Here is a 19020-nt window from a genome sequence, read left to right on the forward strand (position 1 = left end):
CTTAGATGTATCCTTCTGCGAGACACAATTTAACCCTCTAGAGTCTGTGTCTTCACTGTGTGAACATGTGTGCTAGGTTCCCTACACGGAAACCACATGAATGGGGAAGGAGTGGCAAGTCCTCACACAGGAGACTGGAACACTGTTTGCAAGGAGTCTTCTGCACTAGGATTGAACTTGGAGGAAAGCCATGACTTGGGAAATAGGTATTGTTCAGCCCCTCAGCTCAGCCGTAGCTTTGAACTATAATTGTGCGTACGTGACTAATGTTAGACCAGTGCTGCTCTGACAGGGCTAGAAGGAGGAGACATGGAGTGGATAGAGAGTCATTGTCAAAGGTAACATAACTGTGTTCCTGTGATGGTGAGATGCCACTGTGTTTTCCATTGTCATCATCCTCTGGAATATTCTTTTGAAACTACATATTTCCTCTCCAAACAGTAACAATGGTAGAAACAACCACTGGCTTTATTGTCAGGGGGACTAAGGGAAGGAAATCAGCTTGTAGTGTCACACAAAAAAATTACCAAGAAAATTTTGGATAAAGTTGGTGTTTAAAAGAGGAACTTTTCGGGGCGCCTGGGTGGCTCAGTCGTTAAGCGTCTGCCTTCGGCTCAGGGCATGATCCCAGAGTCCTGGGATCAAGCCCCACATCGGGCTCTTCCGCTGGAAGCCTGCTTCTTCCTCTCCCACTCCCCTGCTTGTGTTCCCTCTCTCACTGGCTGTCTCTCTCTGTGTCAAATAAATAAAAATAAAATCTTTATAACTGTTTCCTTGGCTGTGCAGAAGCTTTTTATCTTGATGAAGTCCCATAAGTTCATTTTATCTTTTGTCTCTCTTGCCTTTCGAGATGTGTCATGAAAAAGGTTGCTTTGGCCGATGTCGTTGAGGTTGCTGCCTATGTTCTCCTCTAGAATTTTGATGGATTCCTGTCTCACATCGAGGTCTTTCATCCATTTGGAGTTTATTTTTGTGTATGGTGTGAGAGAGTGGTCAAGTTTCATTCTTTTGCATGTAGCTGTCCAATTTTCCCAGCACCATTTATTGAAGAGACTGTCTTTTGTCCATTGGATGTTTTTTCCTGCTTTATCAAAGATTAGTTGCCCAAAGAGCCGAGGGTCCATTTCTGGGTTCTCTATTTTGTTCCATTGGTCTATGTGTCTGTTTTTGTGCCATTACCATGCTGTCTTTGTGATCACAGCTTTGTAGTACAGCTCGAAATCCGGCATTGTGATGCCCCCAACTTTGTTTTTCCTTTTCAACACTTCCTTGGAGATTCGGGACCTTTTCTGGTTCCATACAAATGTAAGGACTATTTGTTCCAGTTCTTTGAAAAATGTGCTCGGTATTTTGATCGGAATTGAAAGTGTAGATTGCTCTGGGTAGCATGGACATTTTATTTATTTATTTTTATTTTTTATTTTTTTAAAAGATTTTATTTATTTATTCGACAGAGATAGAGACAGCCAGCGAGAGAGGGAACACAAGCAGGGGGAGTGGGAGAGGAAGAAGCAGCTCATAGCAGAAGAGCCTGATGTGGGGCTCAATCCCAGAATGCCGGGATCACGCCCTGAGCCGAAGGCAGACGCTTAACCGCTGTGCCACCCAGGCGCCCCAGCATGGTCATTTTAACTATGTTAATTCTTCTGATCCACGAGCATGGACTATTTTTCCATCTTTTTATGTCTTCCTCAATGTCTTTCAAGAGTGATTTATAGTTTCTAGAATATAGGTCCTTTACGTCTCTGGTTAAATTAATTCCAAGGTAACATATGGTTTTTGGTGCTATTATAAATGGGATGGATTCCCTAATTTCTCTTTCTTCAGTCTCATTATTCGTGTATAGAAATGCAACTGATTTCTGAGCATTGATTTTGTATCCCGCCACATTACTGAATTGCTCTATAACTTCTAATAGTTTGGGAGTGGATTCTTTTGGGTTTTCAATATAGAGTATCATGTCATCTGTGTAGAGAGACATTTTGACTTCTTCTTTGCCGATTTGGATATCTTTTATCCCTTTTTGTTGTCTGATTGCTGTTGCAAGGACTTCTAGTACCATGTTGAATAACAGTGGCGAGAGTGGGCATCCTTGTCGTGTTCCTGATCTTAAGGGAAAGGCTTCCTGCTTTTCCCCATTGAGAATGATATTTGCTGTAGGCTTTTCATAGATGGCTTTTATGAGATTGAGAAATGTACCCTCTATTCCTACACTCTGAAGGGTTTTAATCAGGAAAGGATGCTGTATTTTGTCAAATGTTTTTTCTGCATCAATTGAGAGGATCATATGGTTCCTGAGACTTTTCTTGTTGATATGATCTATCACGCTGATCGATTTGTGAATGTTGAACCACCCTTGCATCCCAGGTATGAATCCCACTTGGTCGTGATGGATAATCCTTTTAATGTACTGTTGGAGTCTATTAGCCAGGATCTTGTTGAGGATTTTGGCGTCCATATTCATTAGGGAAATCGGTCTGTAATTCTCCTTTTTGATGGGGTCTTTGCCTGGAGGCAGCCCACGGAATGGGAGAATATATTTGCAAATGGTATCCAAGATCTACAAAGAACTTCTCAAACTCAATACACGAGAAACAAATAAACAAATCAAAAAATGGGCAGAAGATATGAACAGACACTTTTCCAATGAAGACATACAAATGGCTAACAGACACATGAAAAAATGTTCAAAATCATTAGCCATCAGGGAAATTCAAATCAAAACCACACTGAGATACCACCTTACGCCAGTTAGAATGGCAAAAATAGACAAGGCAAGAAATAACAATTGTTGGAGAGGATGTGGAGAAAGGGGATCCCTCCTACATTGTTGGTGGGAATGCAAGTTGGTACAGCCACTCTGGAAAACAGTGTGGAGGTCCCTTAAAAAGTTAAAAATTGAGCTACCCGATGACCCAGCCATTGCACTACTGGGTGTTTACCCCAAAGATATAGACGTAGTGAAGAGAAGGGCCATATGCACCCCAATGTACATAGCAGCAATGTCCACAATAGCTAAATCGTGGAAGGAGCTGAGATGCCCTTCAACAGATGACTGGATTAAGAAGTTGTGGTCCATATATACAATGGAATATTACTCAGCTATCAGAAAGAACGAGTTCTCAACATTTGCTGCAACATGGACGGCACTGGAGGAGATAATGCTAAGTGAAATAAGTCAAGCAGAGAAAGACAACTATCATATGATTTCTCTCATCTATGGAACATAAGAACTAGGAAGATCAGTAGGGGAAGAAAGGGATAAAGAAAGGGGGGGTAATCAGAAGGGGGAATGAAACATGAGAGACTGTGGACTATGAGAAACAAACTGGGGGCTTCAGAGGGGAGGGGGCTGGGGGAATGGGATAGACCCGTGATGGGCAGTAAGGAGGGCACGTATTGCATGGTGCACTGGGTGTTATACGCAACTAATGAATCATCGAACTTTACATCAAAAACCGGGGAAGTACTGTATGGTGACTAACATAATATAATAAAAAATTATTAAAAAAATAAAAAATAAAAAATAAATAAAATCTTTAAAAAATTAAAAAAAACTTTTTTTAAAAAGAGGTACTTTTCCTATAATTTAAAAAAGTTTTTATAGGGAATTTCAAAAGTAGGTAGAATAATTAATTAATTGGGGGAGGCGGGGAGCAGCAGAGGGAGAGGGAGAGAAAGAAAATTTTAAGCAGGCTCCACACCCAATTTGGAGCCCTACACGGGACTCGATCTCATGACCCTGAGATCATGACCCGAGCTGAAATCGAGAGTTGGAAGCTTAACCGACTGAGCCACCCTGGTGCCCCCTAGACCCACTCTTTAGAAGCACTGGGGTAGGGGGCAGATGGGGGGAGGGATTTAAGTTTCAGAAGTTGCACTGTTATTTAATGATTTTCATGTATAACAAATGAATTAAGAGGGAAGCGAGTGAAAGCAAATGGCATCTTCCAAAGGGGACTTCGCGACCACTCTGATCTTAAGTCACAGGAACCATCTAATATTCTTCAGATTCTCCTAGGAGTTCATGTGCAGTGTGGTGAGTTTAGCTGCACGGTGGGCAGTCTTCAATACAGTAGTTAAATCTCTCTTTACCACACTGAATATTTATCTTTTCTATCAGGAGTCTTAAGTTGGTTTTAGTGTTAGAATTACAAGAATTAAGATATATTAAAAAAAGCTCCAACAAAACCTACCTGCCTCCCTTCCCTCAATAGGGTTGTTTCATTGCTTGATAACACGACAGGTATTTTATTAATTTTATCTTTCCTCCTATTCCCTCATTTGCTAAATATACAATCTTTGAGGTGAAGGGCTTATAACTACAACTAGTAATACTATTCATATCAGTTTATTTAGTAGTAAACTAAATAACAAATTTTAATAAAGAAGTTATCAGATACGGTCATGTCAGTGTGCACGTGTAAAATCACGTAATGGTAGAGCTAGCAATTACCTTGAGAGGTTTCCTCTGCAGTCAAGCAAGACAATATCTTAGCTGTCTTCCATCCAACTATCATCTTTTAATTCGCATTGTTATTGCCTACCTCCTGTATACCTGTGCTTGGTGCTGTGATATCATGGTGAGGAAAGCAGAACTAGTCGCTGTACTCGTGATGCCTTTGGTTTAGAGCCAGGGCCTGCGACAATCACATAGTCGCACAGTTAGGTATTAAACTACATTCAGGGGTGTCTGGGGGGCGCAGTCGTTAAGCGTCTGCCTTCGGCTCAGGGCGTGATCCTGGTGTTATGGGATCGAGCCCCACATCAGGCTCCTCCGCTATGAGCCTGCTTCTTCCTCTCCCACTCCCCCTGCTTGTGTTCCCTCTCTTGCTGGCTGTCTCTATCTCTGTCGAATAAATAAATAAAATCTTAAAAAAAAAAAAAACTACATTCAGACAAAATACACTGTGCTGGGAGTCCCTTTACTACCGTCCTGATGAAGTAACACCTAAGATGAGACCAAGGAATGAATAGAATTTATCCAGGCAGACAGGAGAGGGTAGGCTTTCCCATTACAGGAAATAGCATGTGCCAAGTCCCTATGGTGGGAGGGACGATGGCTCGTAGGAAGGCCTAAAAGAATGTCAAAAGCTGGGGCCCCCGGGCGGCTCAGTTGATTAAACGTCTGCCTTTGGCTCAGGTCATGATCTCAGGGTCCTGGGATCCAGCCCTGCGTGGATCTGGGGTCAAGCCCCATGCTCAGCAGAGAGTTCGCCTGTCCCTCTGTCCCTTTCCCAGCTCCTGTGCACTGTCTCTCTCTCTCTCTCTCTCAAATAAACGAATCACATCTTTACAAAAAAAAAAAAAAAGTCAAAAGCAAAGGGAGAGTGGTTTGAGATTAATCTGGGAAGGTAGGTGGGGCCCGGTAATACAGTTCACAATGGCTAATCTTGAGGATTTGTGTCTTTATCCTGAGTGCTGAGGGAATGTACCGAAGTATTTATCTAGTGGGAATCAGGGGTTTCAGAAAGGCCACTCTGGCTACAACATGCACATAATATTGAAAGTGTTGGAGGGTGCATAGGTGGCTCAGTCGGTTAAATGTCTACCTTCGGCTCAGGTCCTGATCCCAGAGTCTCAGGATCGAGCTCTGTGTTGGGCTCCCTTCTTGGTGGGGAGCCTGCTTCTCCCTCTCCCTCTACCACTCCCCCTGCTTGTGCTCTCTTGCTCTCTCTCCGTCAAGTAAATAAAATCTTTATAAGTAGTGTTGGGTTTTGGGCAGGCACAATGGATATAAGGAGGTGAGTTTAGGGAGCTATTGGTATATATCAGGTGAAGGAAGATACCTGCCTGCTTGCACTAGACGTGGAGGGAAATAGATGGATTTGTGAGATATAGAATGCGTGAAGTTGGGCTACCTGGGTGGTGTGGTCAGTTAAGCATCTGACCCTTGGTTTCCTCTTAGGTCGCGATCTCAGGGTCATTAGATCGAGCCCCACGTTGGGCTCCTTGCTCAGCGTGGAGTCCGCTTAGGAGAGGACCCTCTCCCTCTGCTCCTCCACCCCACGTTCTCTCTGTCTCAAATAAATAATTTTTTTTAAAAAAGGGGGGTGAAGCATTTGAGGTGGATTAAATATGAGGATGAGTGACAGGAATATGTCAAAGGTGACTCCTTGATTTCTGACTTGCCTAACAGGTAGCTAGGGAACATGGAAAGAAAAGGTGCATGGGAGGAGCAAGAGGTGGGTTTTAGACATGTTGAATTGGAGGCACAGTTCCCACCCGGATGTGGGAATATCTAGTAACACATTGTACTATGGGTAAGTTAGTCACAATATGTAACCAGATCTTTTCTGTCCTGATTAAAGCCTTCACTTCAATTCGTTCAAGAACTCTTCTCTGTATGTCTGTCCACAGAGAACCTGCTTACACAAGGGCTAATTCCAATTCCTGCAAATGTTCTTCAGAAGTCTGCTTTTCCATATTAACCTGTTTTTGTGTCTGTGCCAAACTGTGCCAAGCGAGAGGTCCTAAATAATAGATACCATGGCTATTTCATTGTTTACTTAAATTTCTGCTTATATTATCCATCTAGGAGATCAGACTTACTCTTCTATTTGTGTTCAGCAAGTCCTTCCTCACCGTGAGATTATGAATCTCTTTCCCCCCTTTTTTCACTAATAGAAAAATGAAAGTGGTGCATACTTCTTTGAAAACTCAAACAATGGCACAAGTAGGTAGTGAAAGCAGTTAGGTGGTAAAACTGTTCCTTTTGTCATTGTGTCTCTTCTTCTTTTTTAAAAATTCAATTTCTTTTTGGGCTCTGGTGAACACTGGAAATTAGAAGACTCGGGGCTCCTAGTGTGTTTCAGAGACGCCTTCGAATCTTAACTTGGTTCCCTCTGGAATATAGAAGGGGCTAGGGTGAGGGTCTGCAGTCAGGACCAGGCCTGTGGAATCAGGGACCAGCTAATTCCATTGAAGTTGTAGCCCCATTTCTAGACCTGTAAAGAGAGTATCTGTAAGTACGTACACTCTAAGTGTTTTAAAATTGAGTAATCCATTCCTATGTATATGGTTCTAAAACTTGCATTTTTCACTTAATACGTATTGGATAGCTTTCCATACATCTTTTCGCATCTTTGTTAACAGCTGCGGAGTATTCTTCATTATGAATGTATCATATTTTATTTTATTGTTATTTTTAAAGATTTTGTTTATTTGAGAGAGAGAGAGAGCTTGAAGGAAGGGCGTGCTTGTGCACATGAGGCAGGGGCAGAAGGGGAGAGGGGGATGAGCAGACTCCCTGCTGAGCCAGGAGTCCAAGGTGGGGCTCGACCTCAAGACTCCGAGATCATGACCTGAGCTGAAACCAAGAGTTGGATGCCCCCCATGCACCCTAAATGTATTATATTTTAAACATTTCTCTATTGACAAACATGTTTTTCTTCTTCCATTTTTTAAGATAACAAATGCAGTGTAATCTTTTGGCTACGAAAGGGTATTTCTTTTTCTTTTTTTTTTTTTTTTTAAAGATTTTATTATTTATTTATTCGACAGAGATAGAGACACCCAGCGAGAGAGGGAACACAAGCAGGGGGAGTGGGAGAGGAAGAAGCAGGCTCATAGCGGAGGAGCCTGATGTGGGGCTCGATCCCATAACGCCGGGATCATGCCCTGAGCTGAAGGCAGACGCTTAACCGCTGTGCCACCCAAGTGCCCCCGAAAGGGTATTTCTATACGATGGGTTCTCGAAAGTGGAATTTATGGGAGAAAGGGTATATACATTTCGAATTTTTTTAAATGGATTTAAACATTTATGAATACTGTCACTTTGCTCTTTATGAAGACCGAACCCATGGGAGCACGTGGCTGGCTCAGTTGGGGAGAACGTGCGACTCTTGATTTCAGGGTTGAAAGTTCAAGTCCCACGTTGGGTGTAGAGATTACTTGAAAAAAAAAAAAACAACACTGAACCAATGTATACTCAACCTGAAAGTGTTTATTTCCCCATTCACTCATCAACACTGAACCTTATTCTTCTGTGATTTGCATATCTATATTCTTTGCTCATCTTGCTATTATGTGATTAGCCTTATTTTGTTGCTTTTCTTGTTTTTTTTGGATAGTAACGCTTTTTCCTATATGTTGTTAAGCATTTCATCTTGGATGATCTCTTGTCTTAACTTAATGTTTTTTCTCCCCTAAAAACCCTCCCCACTAACTTTTTTAAAACGTATCTGGAATTTTAGTTATAGGTTGTCTTTCTCTCTCTCTCTTTTTTTTTTCCACACTCTCCCCTCCCCTCTTCCAAATCCTCTCTGAACAATTGCTTTAAACTTCATAGTCACATTTGAAAAATGTTAAAGACTTGAATATAAGTTCTTCTGGTATTCATTCTGACCAGTTCTTTGTAGTCTGTCTCTTTCTATTTTGTCAGTTCTTTTGTATGCTTTATCTTTTTCTTTCTTTCTTTCTTTAAATAACAGACTTATTGAGATAAAATTCTCATAGTGGAAAATCATCCTTTGAAAGTATATAACTCAGTGGTTTGAGATATATTTACAAAATTGTGCAGTTACCATGTATTATCTTTTAACTGGAGCACTTATTTGAGAATTTCAGAGTATAATGTCTGAAAGTATTTCTTTTATCCTCATACATTACTCTTAGTTTTCGGGGGCGAGGTTAGACTTATTAAGTTATATAAACCATTCTATTTCCATTTTATTTCCATGTATATTTCTTCATTCAGTATTGCAGATGAGAATTCTGATGCCAAATTAGAAATGATGTCAGTCTAATGGTCTTTATTTTTTTTAATTATTATTTTTTAAATGGTCTTTATTTTATTTTATTTTTTAAGAGAACAGAACTCTTCTGGTTTTTTTGTTTGTTTGTTTGTTTGTTTTTAGATTTTATTTTATTCATTCCACAGAGACAGAGATAGCCAGCGAGAGAGAGAACACAAGCAGGGGGAGTGGGAGAGGAAGAAGCAGACTCATAGCCAAGGAGCCTGATGTGGGGCTTGATCCCATAATGCCAGGATCATGCCCTGAGCCAAAGGCAGACACTTAACCGCTGTGCCACCCAGGCGCCCCTAAATGGTCTTTATTTTATAAATTTTATCTTATAAATCTGAGAGGTCATAGGATTTTCCTTTTATCTTTGGATTTGAGAAATGTCAGCAATTTTTTTCATGAATCTTGCCTAGCACTTGGTAGCCTTTGTAATTTGAAGACATAGTTTCAATGAAAAATTTTTCTATCTTGTCTTTGGTTTTCGTTCTGCTAGTGGTTGTATTTTCTTCTATTTCACCATTTTAATTTTCAGTACTAATCAAACTGATTTATTTAAAAAATTTATTTAAAAGATTTTATTTATTTGAGAGAGAGAGAGAGAAGAGAGAGAGAGAGAGCACAAACAGGGGGAGGGGCAGGGGACGAGGGAGAAGCAGACTCACCACTGAGCGGGAAGCCTAATATGGGGCTTGATCCCAGGACGCTCAATGCACTGAGCCACTCAGGTGCCCCTAATCAAACTATTATTGTAACCTCTTTCTGCAATCATACAGAATTCAATAGAAATTCAGTTTTTTAAGAGTAGATCTCAGATACAGAGTAACAGTGGCTTAAAAACAAGAAAAAGAGGGTTTTGTGAGGAGAGATGGAAAATACTAGGAGGTAGGGTAGGTTTGGGTTTGTAGGTAGGTTTAGGCACATTCCAGTTTTGAGCGTTTATGATCTCTGATGCTTGTGTTTGCGTAGTAGCCTCATCTGTAAACAGGGAAAACATTACAATCTTTATGATACAGTTGCGTGTATTAGATTACCACAGTTTATTGAAAAAATAACCAGGTTCTTTGCTGACATACTCTTAGTTATTCTTTATAACAACACAAGAGGTGGGCTTATTATCATGATTCTAGACTATATAGATGGGGATGCTGTGGCTTCTAGGTGTTAAGTGCCTTGCCCCACGTTCCCTAGTTAATTACAATTAAAGCAGGGGTTTAAATAATAGTTAATCTGAAACCATCCCTCTCAGCCCACATGAAATATTTAATCTAAATAATTATTTAGTTGAATTTAACTGCTATTTGAGTGGATTTGTTACTTGATTGATGCCATCATTTTTCAAAACTTATAAACTATTCATGCTACACTCTCACTTAAAATATAGTACACTTACTTATTCACACAGTAAGATCTGGTCCACAAATAAGGCCAAACAAGACCGAATTTAAAGGTTAGAAAACTGGAGGGACGCCTGGGTGGCTCAGTCGTTAAGCATCTGCCTTCGGCTCAGGGCGTGATCCCGGCGTTGTGGGATCGAGCCCCATGTCAGGCTCCTCCACTGGGAGCCTGCTTCTTCCTCTCACACTCCCCCTGCTTGTGTTCCCTCTCTCTCTGCCTGTCTCTCTCTCGGTCATTTAAATAAATAAAATCTTGAAAGAAAGAAAGAAAGAAAGAAAGAAAGAAAGAAAGAAAGAAAGAAAGAAAGAAAGAAAGGGAAGGAAGAGAAAGAAAGAAAAGAAAAGAAAAGAAAAGAAAGAAAGAAAGAAAGAAAGAGAGAAGAGGAAGGAAGAGAAAGAAAGAAAGAAAGAAAAGAAAGAAAGAAAGAAAGAAAGAAAGAAAGAAAGAAAGAAAGAAAGAAAGGTTAGAAAACTGGAGTTCAAGGGCACCTGGCTGGCTAAGCGGTTGAGCATGCAGCTCTTGATCTTGGGGTCGTGAATTGAAGCCCCATGTTGGGTGTAGAGATTACTAAAAATAAATAAATTAAAAAAAAAAAAAGAAAACTGGCATTCATTATTTAGCCTCAGTAGTTCTGTGAATGAAATGCAAATATGATGTATGTGTTTTTCTCTGGGATTCTACTGCTTTTTTAAAGTGGTAGATGCCCCAAATTGGTTAAAAATCATAGGTCTGTATGGAGGTTCCTCAAAAAATTAATAACAGAATTACCATATGACCAGTAATTCTACTATTGGGAATTTACTCAAAAGAAAGTGAAAATACTAATTAGAAAAGATCTATGCATCTCTGTGGTTTTTTTGTGCACCTCTATGTTTATTGCAGTATTATTTACAATAGCCAAGATATGGATGCAACTCAACTGTCCATTGATAGACGAATGGATAAAGAAGGTGTGGTGTTTATATACAATGGAATATTACTCATCCATAAAAAAGATTGAAATTTTGCCATTTGCGGCACCACGGATGGCCGGGGAGGGCATATAATGCTAAGTGAAATAAGTCAATCAGAGAAAGACAAATATCACATGATCTCACTCATATGTGGAATTTAAGAAACAAAACAAATGAACAAAGAAAAATAGAGATAAACAAAGAAACCAGACTCTTAAATACAGAGAACAAAGTGATGGCTGCCAGAGGGAAGGTGGGTGGGGGTGATGGGTGAAATTGTTAAAGAGGATTAAGAGTACACTTATCTTGATGAGCACAGAGGAGTGTATAGAATCGTTGAATCATTATATTGTACACCTGAAACTAATATAATGCTGTATGTTAATTATACTTCAATAGAAAAATAGGTCTGTTACCTGTCTTCTCTAAAACTCTGATCATATGAAAAGTAAATCATTAGATGAGGAAAGGTGAGTCACAAACGTGAGCCACATATATAATTCAAAATTTTCTCATAGCCATATTAAAAAGTTAAAAGAAATAGGTGATGTTAATTTTAGTTATATATATTGTATGCCCCATGTTTCGAAAATATTATTTCCGTATAGATAGAGTCGATATAAAAAATTACACATAACATTTTATATTCTTTTCCGTGTCCTAAGTCTTTAAAATCTGGTGTGTGTTTTACGCTTCTAGCACATCTCAGTTTGGATTAGCCGCAGTCCGTGTGCTCAGCGGTCATGTATGGCGGTTGGCTACTGTATTGGACAGTATGGGCAAACCTATGTCAGTTCGAAAACTTGAAATGTAAAAGATTACACTAAATAACACCTCACATAATTGCCCCCAAATAATACCAATGGATTGAGTCCAAGTCTTGTCCTAGCCTAAAAATAAACAGTGATTTGTAACTTACTGTATTTTGGGTAGTAAATGACAATAGACGGTAAGCACTTAGGGGAGTACTTAGCTTACAACGGATGCTCTGTAAATATCAACAGCCGTGATTTAAAAAATAATTCCTTTTTTTCCTATTGAACAAGCAATATTTTTTTATTTCTAAATTTCTTCATTCCCCGGGGAGAACCTTATTTAAAAAGGGCAGGCTAATTTGTGACAGTAAGGATGAACCTGGAGGGCATTATGCTAAGTGAAATAAGACAGAGAGAGAAATATGAGTGGTAACACTATATGTGGAATAAAAAAAAAAAAAGCCAAACTCCTAGAAGCAGAGTGGAATGGTGGTTGCCAGCGGCTGGGTGGGAGAAGTGGGCAGAGGTGGGTCAGAGGATGCAAACTTCCAGTGAGAAGGTGAACGCGTTCTGATGATCTAACGTACAGCGTGGTGACTGTAGTTAACAGTACTCTGTCGTATACTCGCAATTCCTGTGAGGAGATCTTTAGCATTCCCACCAAAAAAAAAGAAAGAAAAGTATGTGAGTTGATGGATGTGTGAATTATAAAGTGGTTGCCATAATTACGTTAATGTATGCGTATATCACATTGTATATTTTAAATATACTACAATCGTATTTGTCAATTTTACCTCAGTAAAGCAGGAGAAAAATTCCATGTCACAATTAAAAAAAAATTAATAACGAAAGAAAAAGGGCAGGCAATTCTCATCTTTGTTTCTTTTTTTTTCCTTTCTTCTTTCATTCTTTTTTTTTTTAATATATTATCCTCCTACCTCTTACAGAGAATAAAGAAAAAAATTAAGGTTTTATTCCCCACTCCCATTAACTTTATTTTATTGGGGGTTATTTGCTCTGAATGGTCCCCTGGCCCACATTTTTGAGTAGCTAATCCATTTCATATGTCTGGTTATTATTCATGGTCTACTAATATTTATAAATGAAGGACTTAATTATTCAGTATGGGTAACTGATGTGGTCACTGCCTGCAATTATGTGGGCTAATGTTTATTTTTTCCTGATTGATACCCCCAAGCGTGTGTAGAGAGGTGATTGATAGGTTGGTGGTTTGATTCTTTGGCTCCACTTCTCTTTTAAATGTGTTGGGTGGGAGCTGTCTACCTTTAGGCCTCTTGGCTATACTGTAGGATGAGGTGGGTGCATGTGTGTGGTTACAGTTCAGTGTGGGTGGCGAGTGTTCAATTATTTAAAAAAGGCAGATTTAAGTACCCGATTAGAATATTCACTTTATATGTATTGCATTTATCAATTTGTTATATTTCTTTACAGGAATACACATGGCTTGATAAAAGCCATTATGAAATTATTACAAATGCAAGCTCTTAAGGAAGGACAAGGTGGGGAGAAGAACATTCGGAATTTATATACTATTAGGTATGCAATTTTTCCTTTCAAACAAATTGCGTGTGTGTGCATGTGAATTGTTAACTACGTTATGAACAGATATGTAATCGATTAAGAATTAGTTATTTAATTCAACAGTGATGGTGGGTCTTGGACCTCTTAGGAAGTTAGTATTTCAAAGACATGGAAGAGGGAGATAGAGTTGAAAACATGCTGATATCACCATTGTGGGTTTCGCAGTTGCTTCCGTGGAATTAGAGTCTGTTACCCAAAATTCTTTCTACTCTGGGATGTCTATAACCATCTTCCCAAATCCTATGAAAACTGAAGAGTTGATTGAGCAGGCGTACTGAAAGCAGGAGGGGTTTAGGTTAGGTAGGAGGGTACTATAAAAAGTAATAGATTATTTAAGGGTTAATACCCAGGGCAAGGTTAGTAGGTAGGAACATTGATTTGCCTTCTCTTTGTCATCTATATAATGTAACATGGTAGAGTTATGTTAAAATTAAATACACAGAACAACAATAATAGTGAAATGCATTGGATTTTATTGAGTTTGGACGAGGGAAGGATCATACTTACTTGTGAAGGTGACCCTAACCATTGCCTTGAAGGTCCCAGAAAGCCAGTTCTTAAGAGGGGGGCTCCTACTTAGTGAGCAGAGTGCCCCAGAAGATGCCCTGTAACTAGTATATGTTGTAGAGTCCTGGGATCGAGCCCCAAGTGTCGGGCTCCCTGCTCAGCGGGGAGTCTGCTTCTCCCTCTGCCACTCCCCCTGCTTGTGCACTCTCGCTCTCTCTCTCTCAGATAAATAGATAAAATCTTTAAAAAAAAATAAAAGGTTTTATTCATTGAGAGAGAGACAGAGAGAGAATACATGAGCAGGGGGTAGGGGCAGAGGGAGAAGGAGAAGTAGACTCTCCACTGAGCAGGGAGCCTGATTCGGGGCTGGATCCCAGGACTCTGGGATCATGACCTGAGCCGAAGGCAGCCGCTTAACTGACTGAGCCACCCAGGTGTCCCCTATTTATCATCTTTTTTATTGAGTACATTACTGAGAGTTTAAGCTAATTTTTTAACAAGGGCAGATTTTCATTTTATGTATTTTTTTCCTAACATATTTTTGAATACCTTCAAACATACAGAAAATTTGGAAGAATGTAGTACATTGAGTTAGTTAATTCATTATTAGTAGTAAATTCATAAGTTAATTTATTTTCAAATTGGTAAGCAAAAGGAAAATTATTTTTTTGAAAATACCCTGGAAACTTGGGGTGTATAGAGCAAACTTTTCCAAAATGTTAAATATGCTTTTCTCCCCTTTTTGTTTTTCCTTATATATTGTGGTGCTGTATGACATAACAAGGTTTTCATTTCAGGTTTCTCTTTCATCCATTGCCTTTATCAGAATTGAACCTAAGAAGAAGATGAGCAGATCTTAATATTTTTTGATGAGTCATATAAATATCTGTGTTTTGTTTTGTTTTGTTTTTTAAAGATTTTGTTTATTTATTTGAAAGAGACAGCCAGCGAGAGAGGGAACACAGGCAGGGGGAGTGGGAGAGGAAGAAACAGGCTCCCAGCAGAGGAGCCTGATGTGGGGCTCGATCCCATAACGCTGGAATCACACCCTGAGCCGAAGGCAGACGCTTAACCGCTATGCCACCCAGGCGCCCCTGTTTTGTTTTGTTTTTAAGAATTTCAAACTCTTGGGCCAGAGTTCCACGATAGAAGATAATTCCAGGGGCACCTGGGTGGCTAAGTTGATGAAGTGTCCGACTCTGGGTTTCGGCTCAGGTCATGATCCCAGGGTCCTGAGATCGAGCTCCACCTGGAGCTCAGCTCAGCATGGAGTTTGCTTAAGATTCTCTCCCCACATTCTGCCCCTCCCCTTGCTTTTATGTTCACTCACTCTCTCTCTCTAAAAATAAATAAATAAAATCTTAAAGAGAGAGAAAAGAATTCCATTTTATTGTTGTTCAGTGGGAGTTATTTATTTTAAAATAGGAAAGCCATTAAAGTTTTAAATTTTTATATAACAGTTTTATTGAGATATAATTCACATACCACAGGATTGACCCATTTAAAGTATACAGTTCAGTGGGGTTTTTTGTTGTTGTTGTTTGGTTGGGTTTTTTTTGTATATTCATGCAACCATTGCCATAATTTTAGGACATTTTCACATCCCCCCAAATTCCTCATCCATTAGCAGTCACTCCATATTTCCGTCCTCCCAGTGGGGGGGTCTTTAATTCAGTGGTTCACAACGCTGGCCGCTTATTAGAACCACCTGGGTGTGCTGAAAAACAAGCCATCCCAAGTGATTCTGATCCACCCTGAGTACAAGATTTCATGTCAGCTGCACTGATGTGAATGCTAATCGCCTGGGACCTTGTTGAACAGAAGATTCTCTTTCTTTAGGGCCAGGGTGGGCTCAGGATTCTCCAGTAACAAGCTCCCAGGTGATGCTGATGCTTCTTTAGCCCACTGCATTGTGGGTAGCAGAGCTGTGCGACGGCGTTAGTGGTACCTGGGAGCCTGTTAGGAGAGAGCCCTCCATCTCAGACTACCTGTATCAGCACCCGCATTCCAGTTAGATTTCGCAGGTAAGCCCTAGGCACCTTAAGGTTTAAGAAGCTCTGGTTTAGATGATGGTAAAAGGGAATTTTCTACCAACAGAAGGGTTAGAGTTATTCTCCCCTTCACACTGGTATTGGCCTTACCGTGTGTGAGTGCCGGACCTCAGTTGTCTGTCGCGTTTCACCTGTTTTCCTGCTTTATAATTCATTTTCTCTGCTAGTTGGTTCTTTAAAAGACAGTGGGTGCAAGGTGTGGATAGGGAACCCAGTTTGAGGAGCTGAAATTGTACTGGATACATAAGGTGTGTCTTTAGAGTGGCAGCACATCGAGAGGTCCAGAATCAGTCACCGGAGTTGGCATAATCCGTAATGTTTATGGAGAGCCCTTATGTGAATGGCTGCTTGGCACTATAAATCAGTAGAGTGTAATCGAGTGTGTAAGAGCCTCAAGTTCCTCCAGGGGGGATTGTGGATGGCGGGAACAGAGGCGAGGTGCGCCTGAAGAGCAGACTCCCCTCAAGAGAGCTATGATTACCTGAGTCAAGCATAAAATTGTCATGCTGTTTTAGAGCCTTCTTTGCCCCATGTTGGTTACGATATCCTCCAGCTTTGGAGAGGCAACTGATGAGCTGTGTATGAAAGCATAACAGGGTTACGAGAAGCCCAGAACTCCAGAGAGGTGTTCCCTGGTTATGCTGGAAGATTCATTTCAAATGGAAGTACTAGGACAGATAATTGGAAGCTGTCTGGGAATGAGACTTATCTGTGTTTTTTTACGGTAGTAAGGACTCGGCTAGCATACACAGTTTTGGAGTTTGTGCATTTTTCACTTGTTCTTGTCCTAAGACCTGATTAATTTGCATTCTAGCGGGACAGAATACGTGGTTATTTTAAATGGGTTGGTGCTGAATTGTGTCGGTTATGCCAGTATGGAAACGAAGGGGGGGAGCCGTGAGGACCGGAAGTGTGAGCCAGTGGCTTGCCCTGGTTCCTGTGAATTTCACGGAAGGAGCTCTAGAGAGGGTGTTCTCTTTGTTGAACCTAGAGCGCAGTGGTTCTCAAACTTTGTATGCCAAAGAAGCGCCCGGGGAGCTGGTTAACAGTGCAGCTTTTCAAGCCCTGGCTGGAAATTCTTTTTCAGTCCGTTTTGCACGAGACTTAGGAATCAGCATGTTTACCCAGCTGCTCAGTGATCTGGATATAGGTCATTTGTGGTTCGCAATTGAGAAATATTGCTTGAGGCTGTGGGAGCTTAAAGGTACCATATACAAGCTGCAAGGAGCCCCTCGGGGGTACACCAGGGGGGATATTGAGTGGCTTAATCCTGTCTCCTTGTCTCTCTTCCCTGTTGGGGGGCAAAAAGCCTGTTTCCTTCTCAGCACCAAGGCACCAAGTTCATCAAACCACGTCTGCCATGGAAAATAGAGAGGCCAGGATCAGAACCAAAGAGCATTTTAAAGGAAAAGCTGTCTAGTGAGGGCAAGCCAAGTACAAATGCAAGAGAGCATGTAAGAGATTTAAACCTTATTGCTCTATTCAAAGAAATCATTCTGTGGCCCCAGCAAGTGAGTGTTCTTCGTGGTCAGATGGTAGATGCTTGTTTGGAGTAGGAGGGGAAGAGAGCCCTCAGCAACTCTCTTAAAAAAGCAACACTGGTTTTCAGTGTTTACAGTGCAGCAGGAGCTCTTGCTCAGAGTTTTTGATATGGACGTCTGGAACATGACTGGAAACCTGCATTTTAACGAAATTTAGATGCACAGTAGTCTACTGACCGTGCTTTGAGATACATTAGACTAGAGTGTGTATGGCTGATAAAGTTCATATTGCTTACCTGGACCCTTCTTTAGTTTTGTGACTTAAGATTGAATGGGGATGTTTAAATGTGGCTTTAACTCTGATGGTTTTTAGGATGGGGTTAGCTGGAAGAATACAGCACATTTATACTTAGCATATGCTATGCGTGAAACTCCAGGTGCGTGAGTCCCGACTCCGGTTGCACGGTAGAGCTTTTGAGGGGCTTTTATTTTATTCTTATTTTTTAAAGATTTTATTTATTTGAGAGAGCGCAAGCGGGGGTGGGAAGCGGAGGGGCAGAAGGAGAAGAGATTCCCCCATGACCAGGAAGCCCCACAGGGGGCTCGATCACAGGACCCTGGGTTCACGACCTGAGGCGGAGGCAGAAGCCCAACGAATGAACCACCCCGGCGCCTTGAGGGGCTTTTAAATGTAGGGGGCCTGGGCTTTCCCTGGAAGGACTGGAGGGTTAGCCTCAGGCACTGGTGGTTTTTCAAAGCTTCCTAGATGGTTTCCAGGGTGCTGGTAGCAGGGAGAACTGCTGGCGGATTGTTGAAATGAGGCAATAGGGGTTCATTGTTGCTAGACCTTCAGATCTTTCAGTATTAATAACATTTTATATGAAATCTCCTGACCACCGAATGCTGGAAAACAATTCAGACTTTTAAAAATACAGGGTAGGCAGACCAAACACCTCTGTTCACAGGATGCAATCCAAGGGCAATAACGTTGTGACCCCTGTTTTAGGCATTTAACAGTTTTCAAATCTTAGACGTGCTTTTCTGCCTGTGAACAATTTTTATAATAATTGCCTTTTTTTAAAGTTTATTTTTTTGTAATCTCTACACGCAATGTGGGGCTTGAACTCACGACCCCAAGATCAAGAGTCACCCGCTCTACCGACCAAGCCAGCCAGGTGCCCCTCCCCCCCCATCCTGCCTTTTAAAAACTGCTACTAATGTATCCTTTAGTTAGGCTTTTCTTTCTTCTCCCCCTTTTGTTTGGTCTGGATTTTCTCTTGGTTAGCTTGAACTCCACTTTTCTGTTACTTATATTTAAGTTACTTAGACATTCTCGAATACTGACCCTAGAGGAAGCACGGCAGAGAGCAGATCCGGGTATTTCAATTTTGAGGAAGAATAAATAAACTATGTTTTTACAATTCATTAATTATTGAGGTTCATTTTCTTAGTTGCTTTGTAATAGGCCACCCCCCTCCCCGAAATTTTATCATGTGCTTCTCTGCCTTTCGTTTTTCCTCTGCATATTCATA

The 19020-nt window shown here is 40.7% G+C and overlaps 1 protein-coding gene across 1 annotated transcript in view; it reads left to right on the forward strand.

Annotated features, from left to right (window-relative positions):
- Positions 1–19020, forward strand: part of FOCAD (focadhesin) — a 272312-nt gene that overhangs the window by 17690 nt on the left and 235602 nt on the right. Inside the window, exon 4 of the mRNA XM_008689800.2 lies at positions 13300–13404. Within this exon, the coding sequence (XP_008688022.1) occupies positions 13300–13404 (105 nt within the window). The remainder of the gene's footprint in view (positions 1–13299; positions 13405–19020) is intronic.

The sequence above is a fragment of the Ursus maritimus genome, unplaced genomic scaffold (assembly GCF_017311325.1).
Source record: "Ursus maritimus isolate PB19 unplaced genomic scaffold, ASM1731132v1 scaffold_17, whole genome shotgun sequence".
Lineage (NCBI taxonomy): Eukaryota > Metazoa > Chordata > Mammalia > Carnivora > Ursidae > Ursus > Ursus maritimus.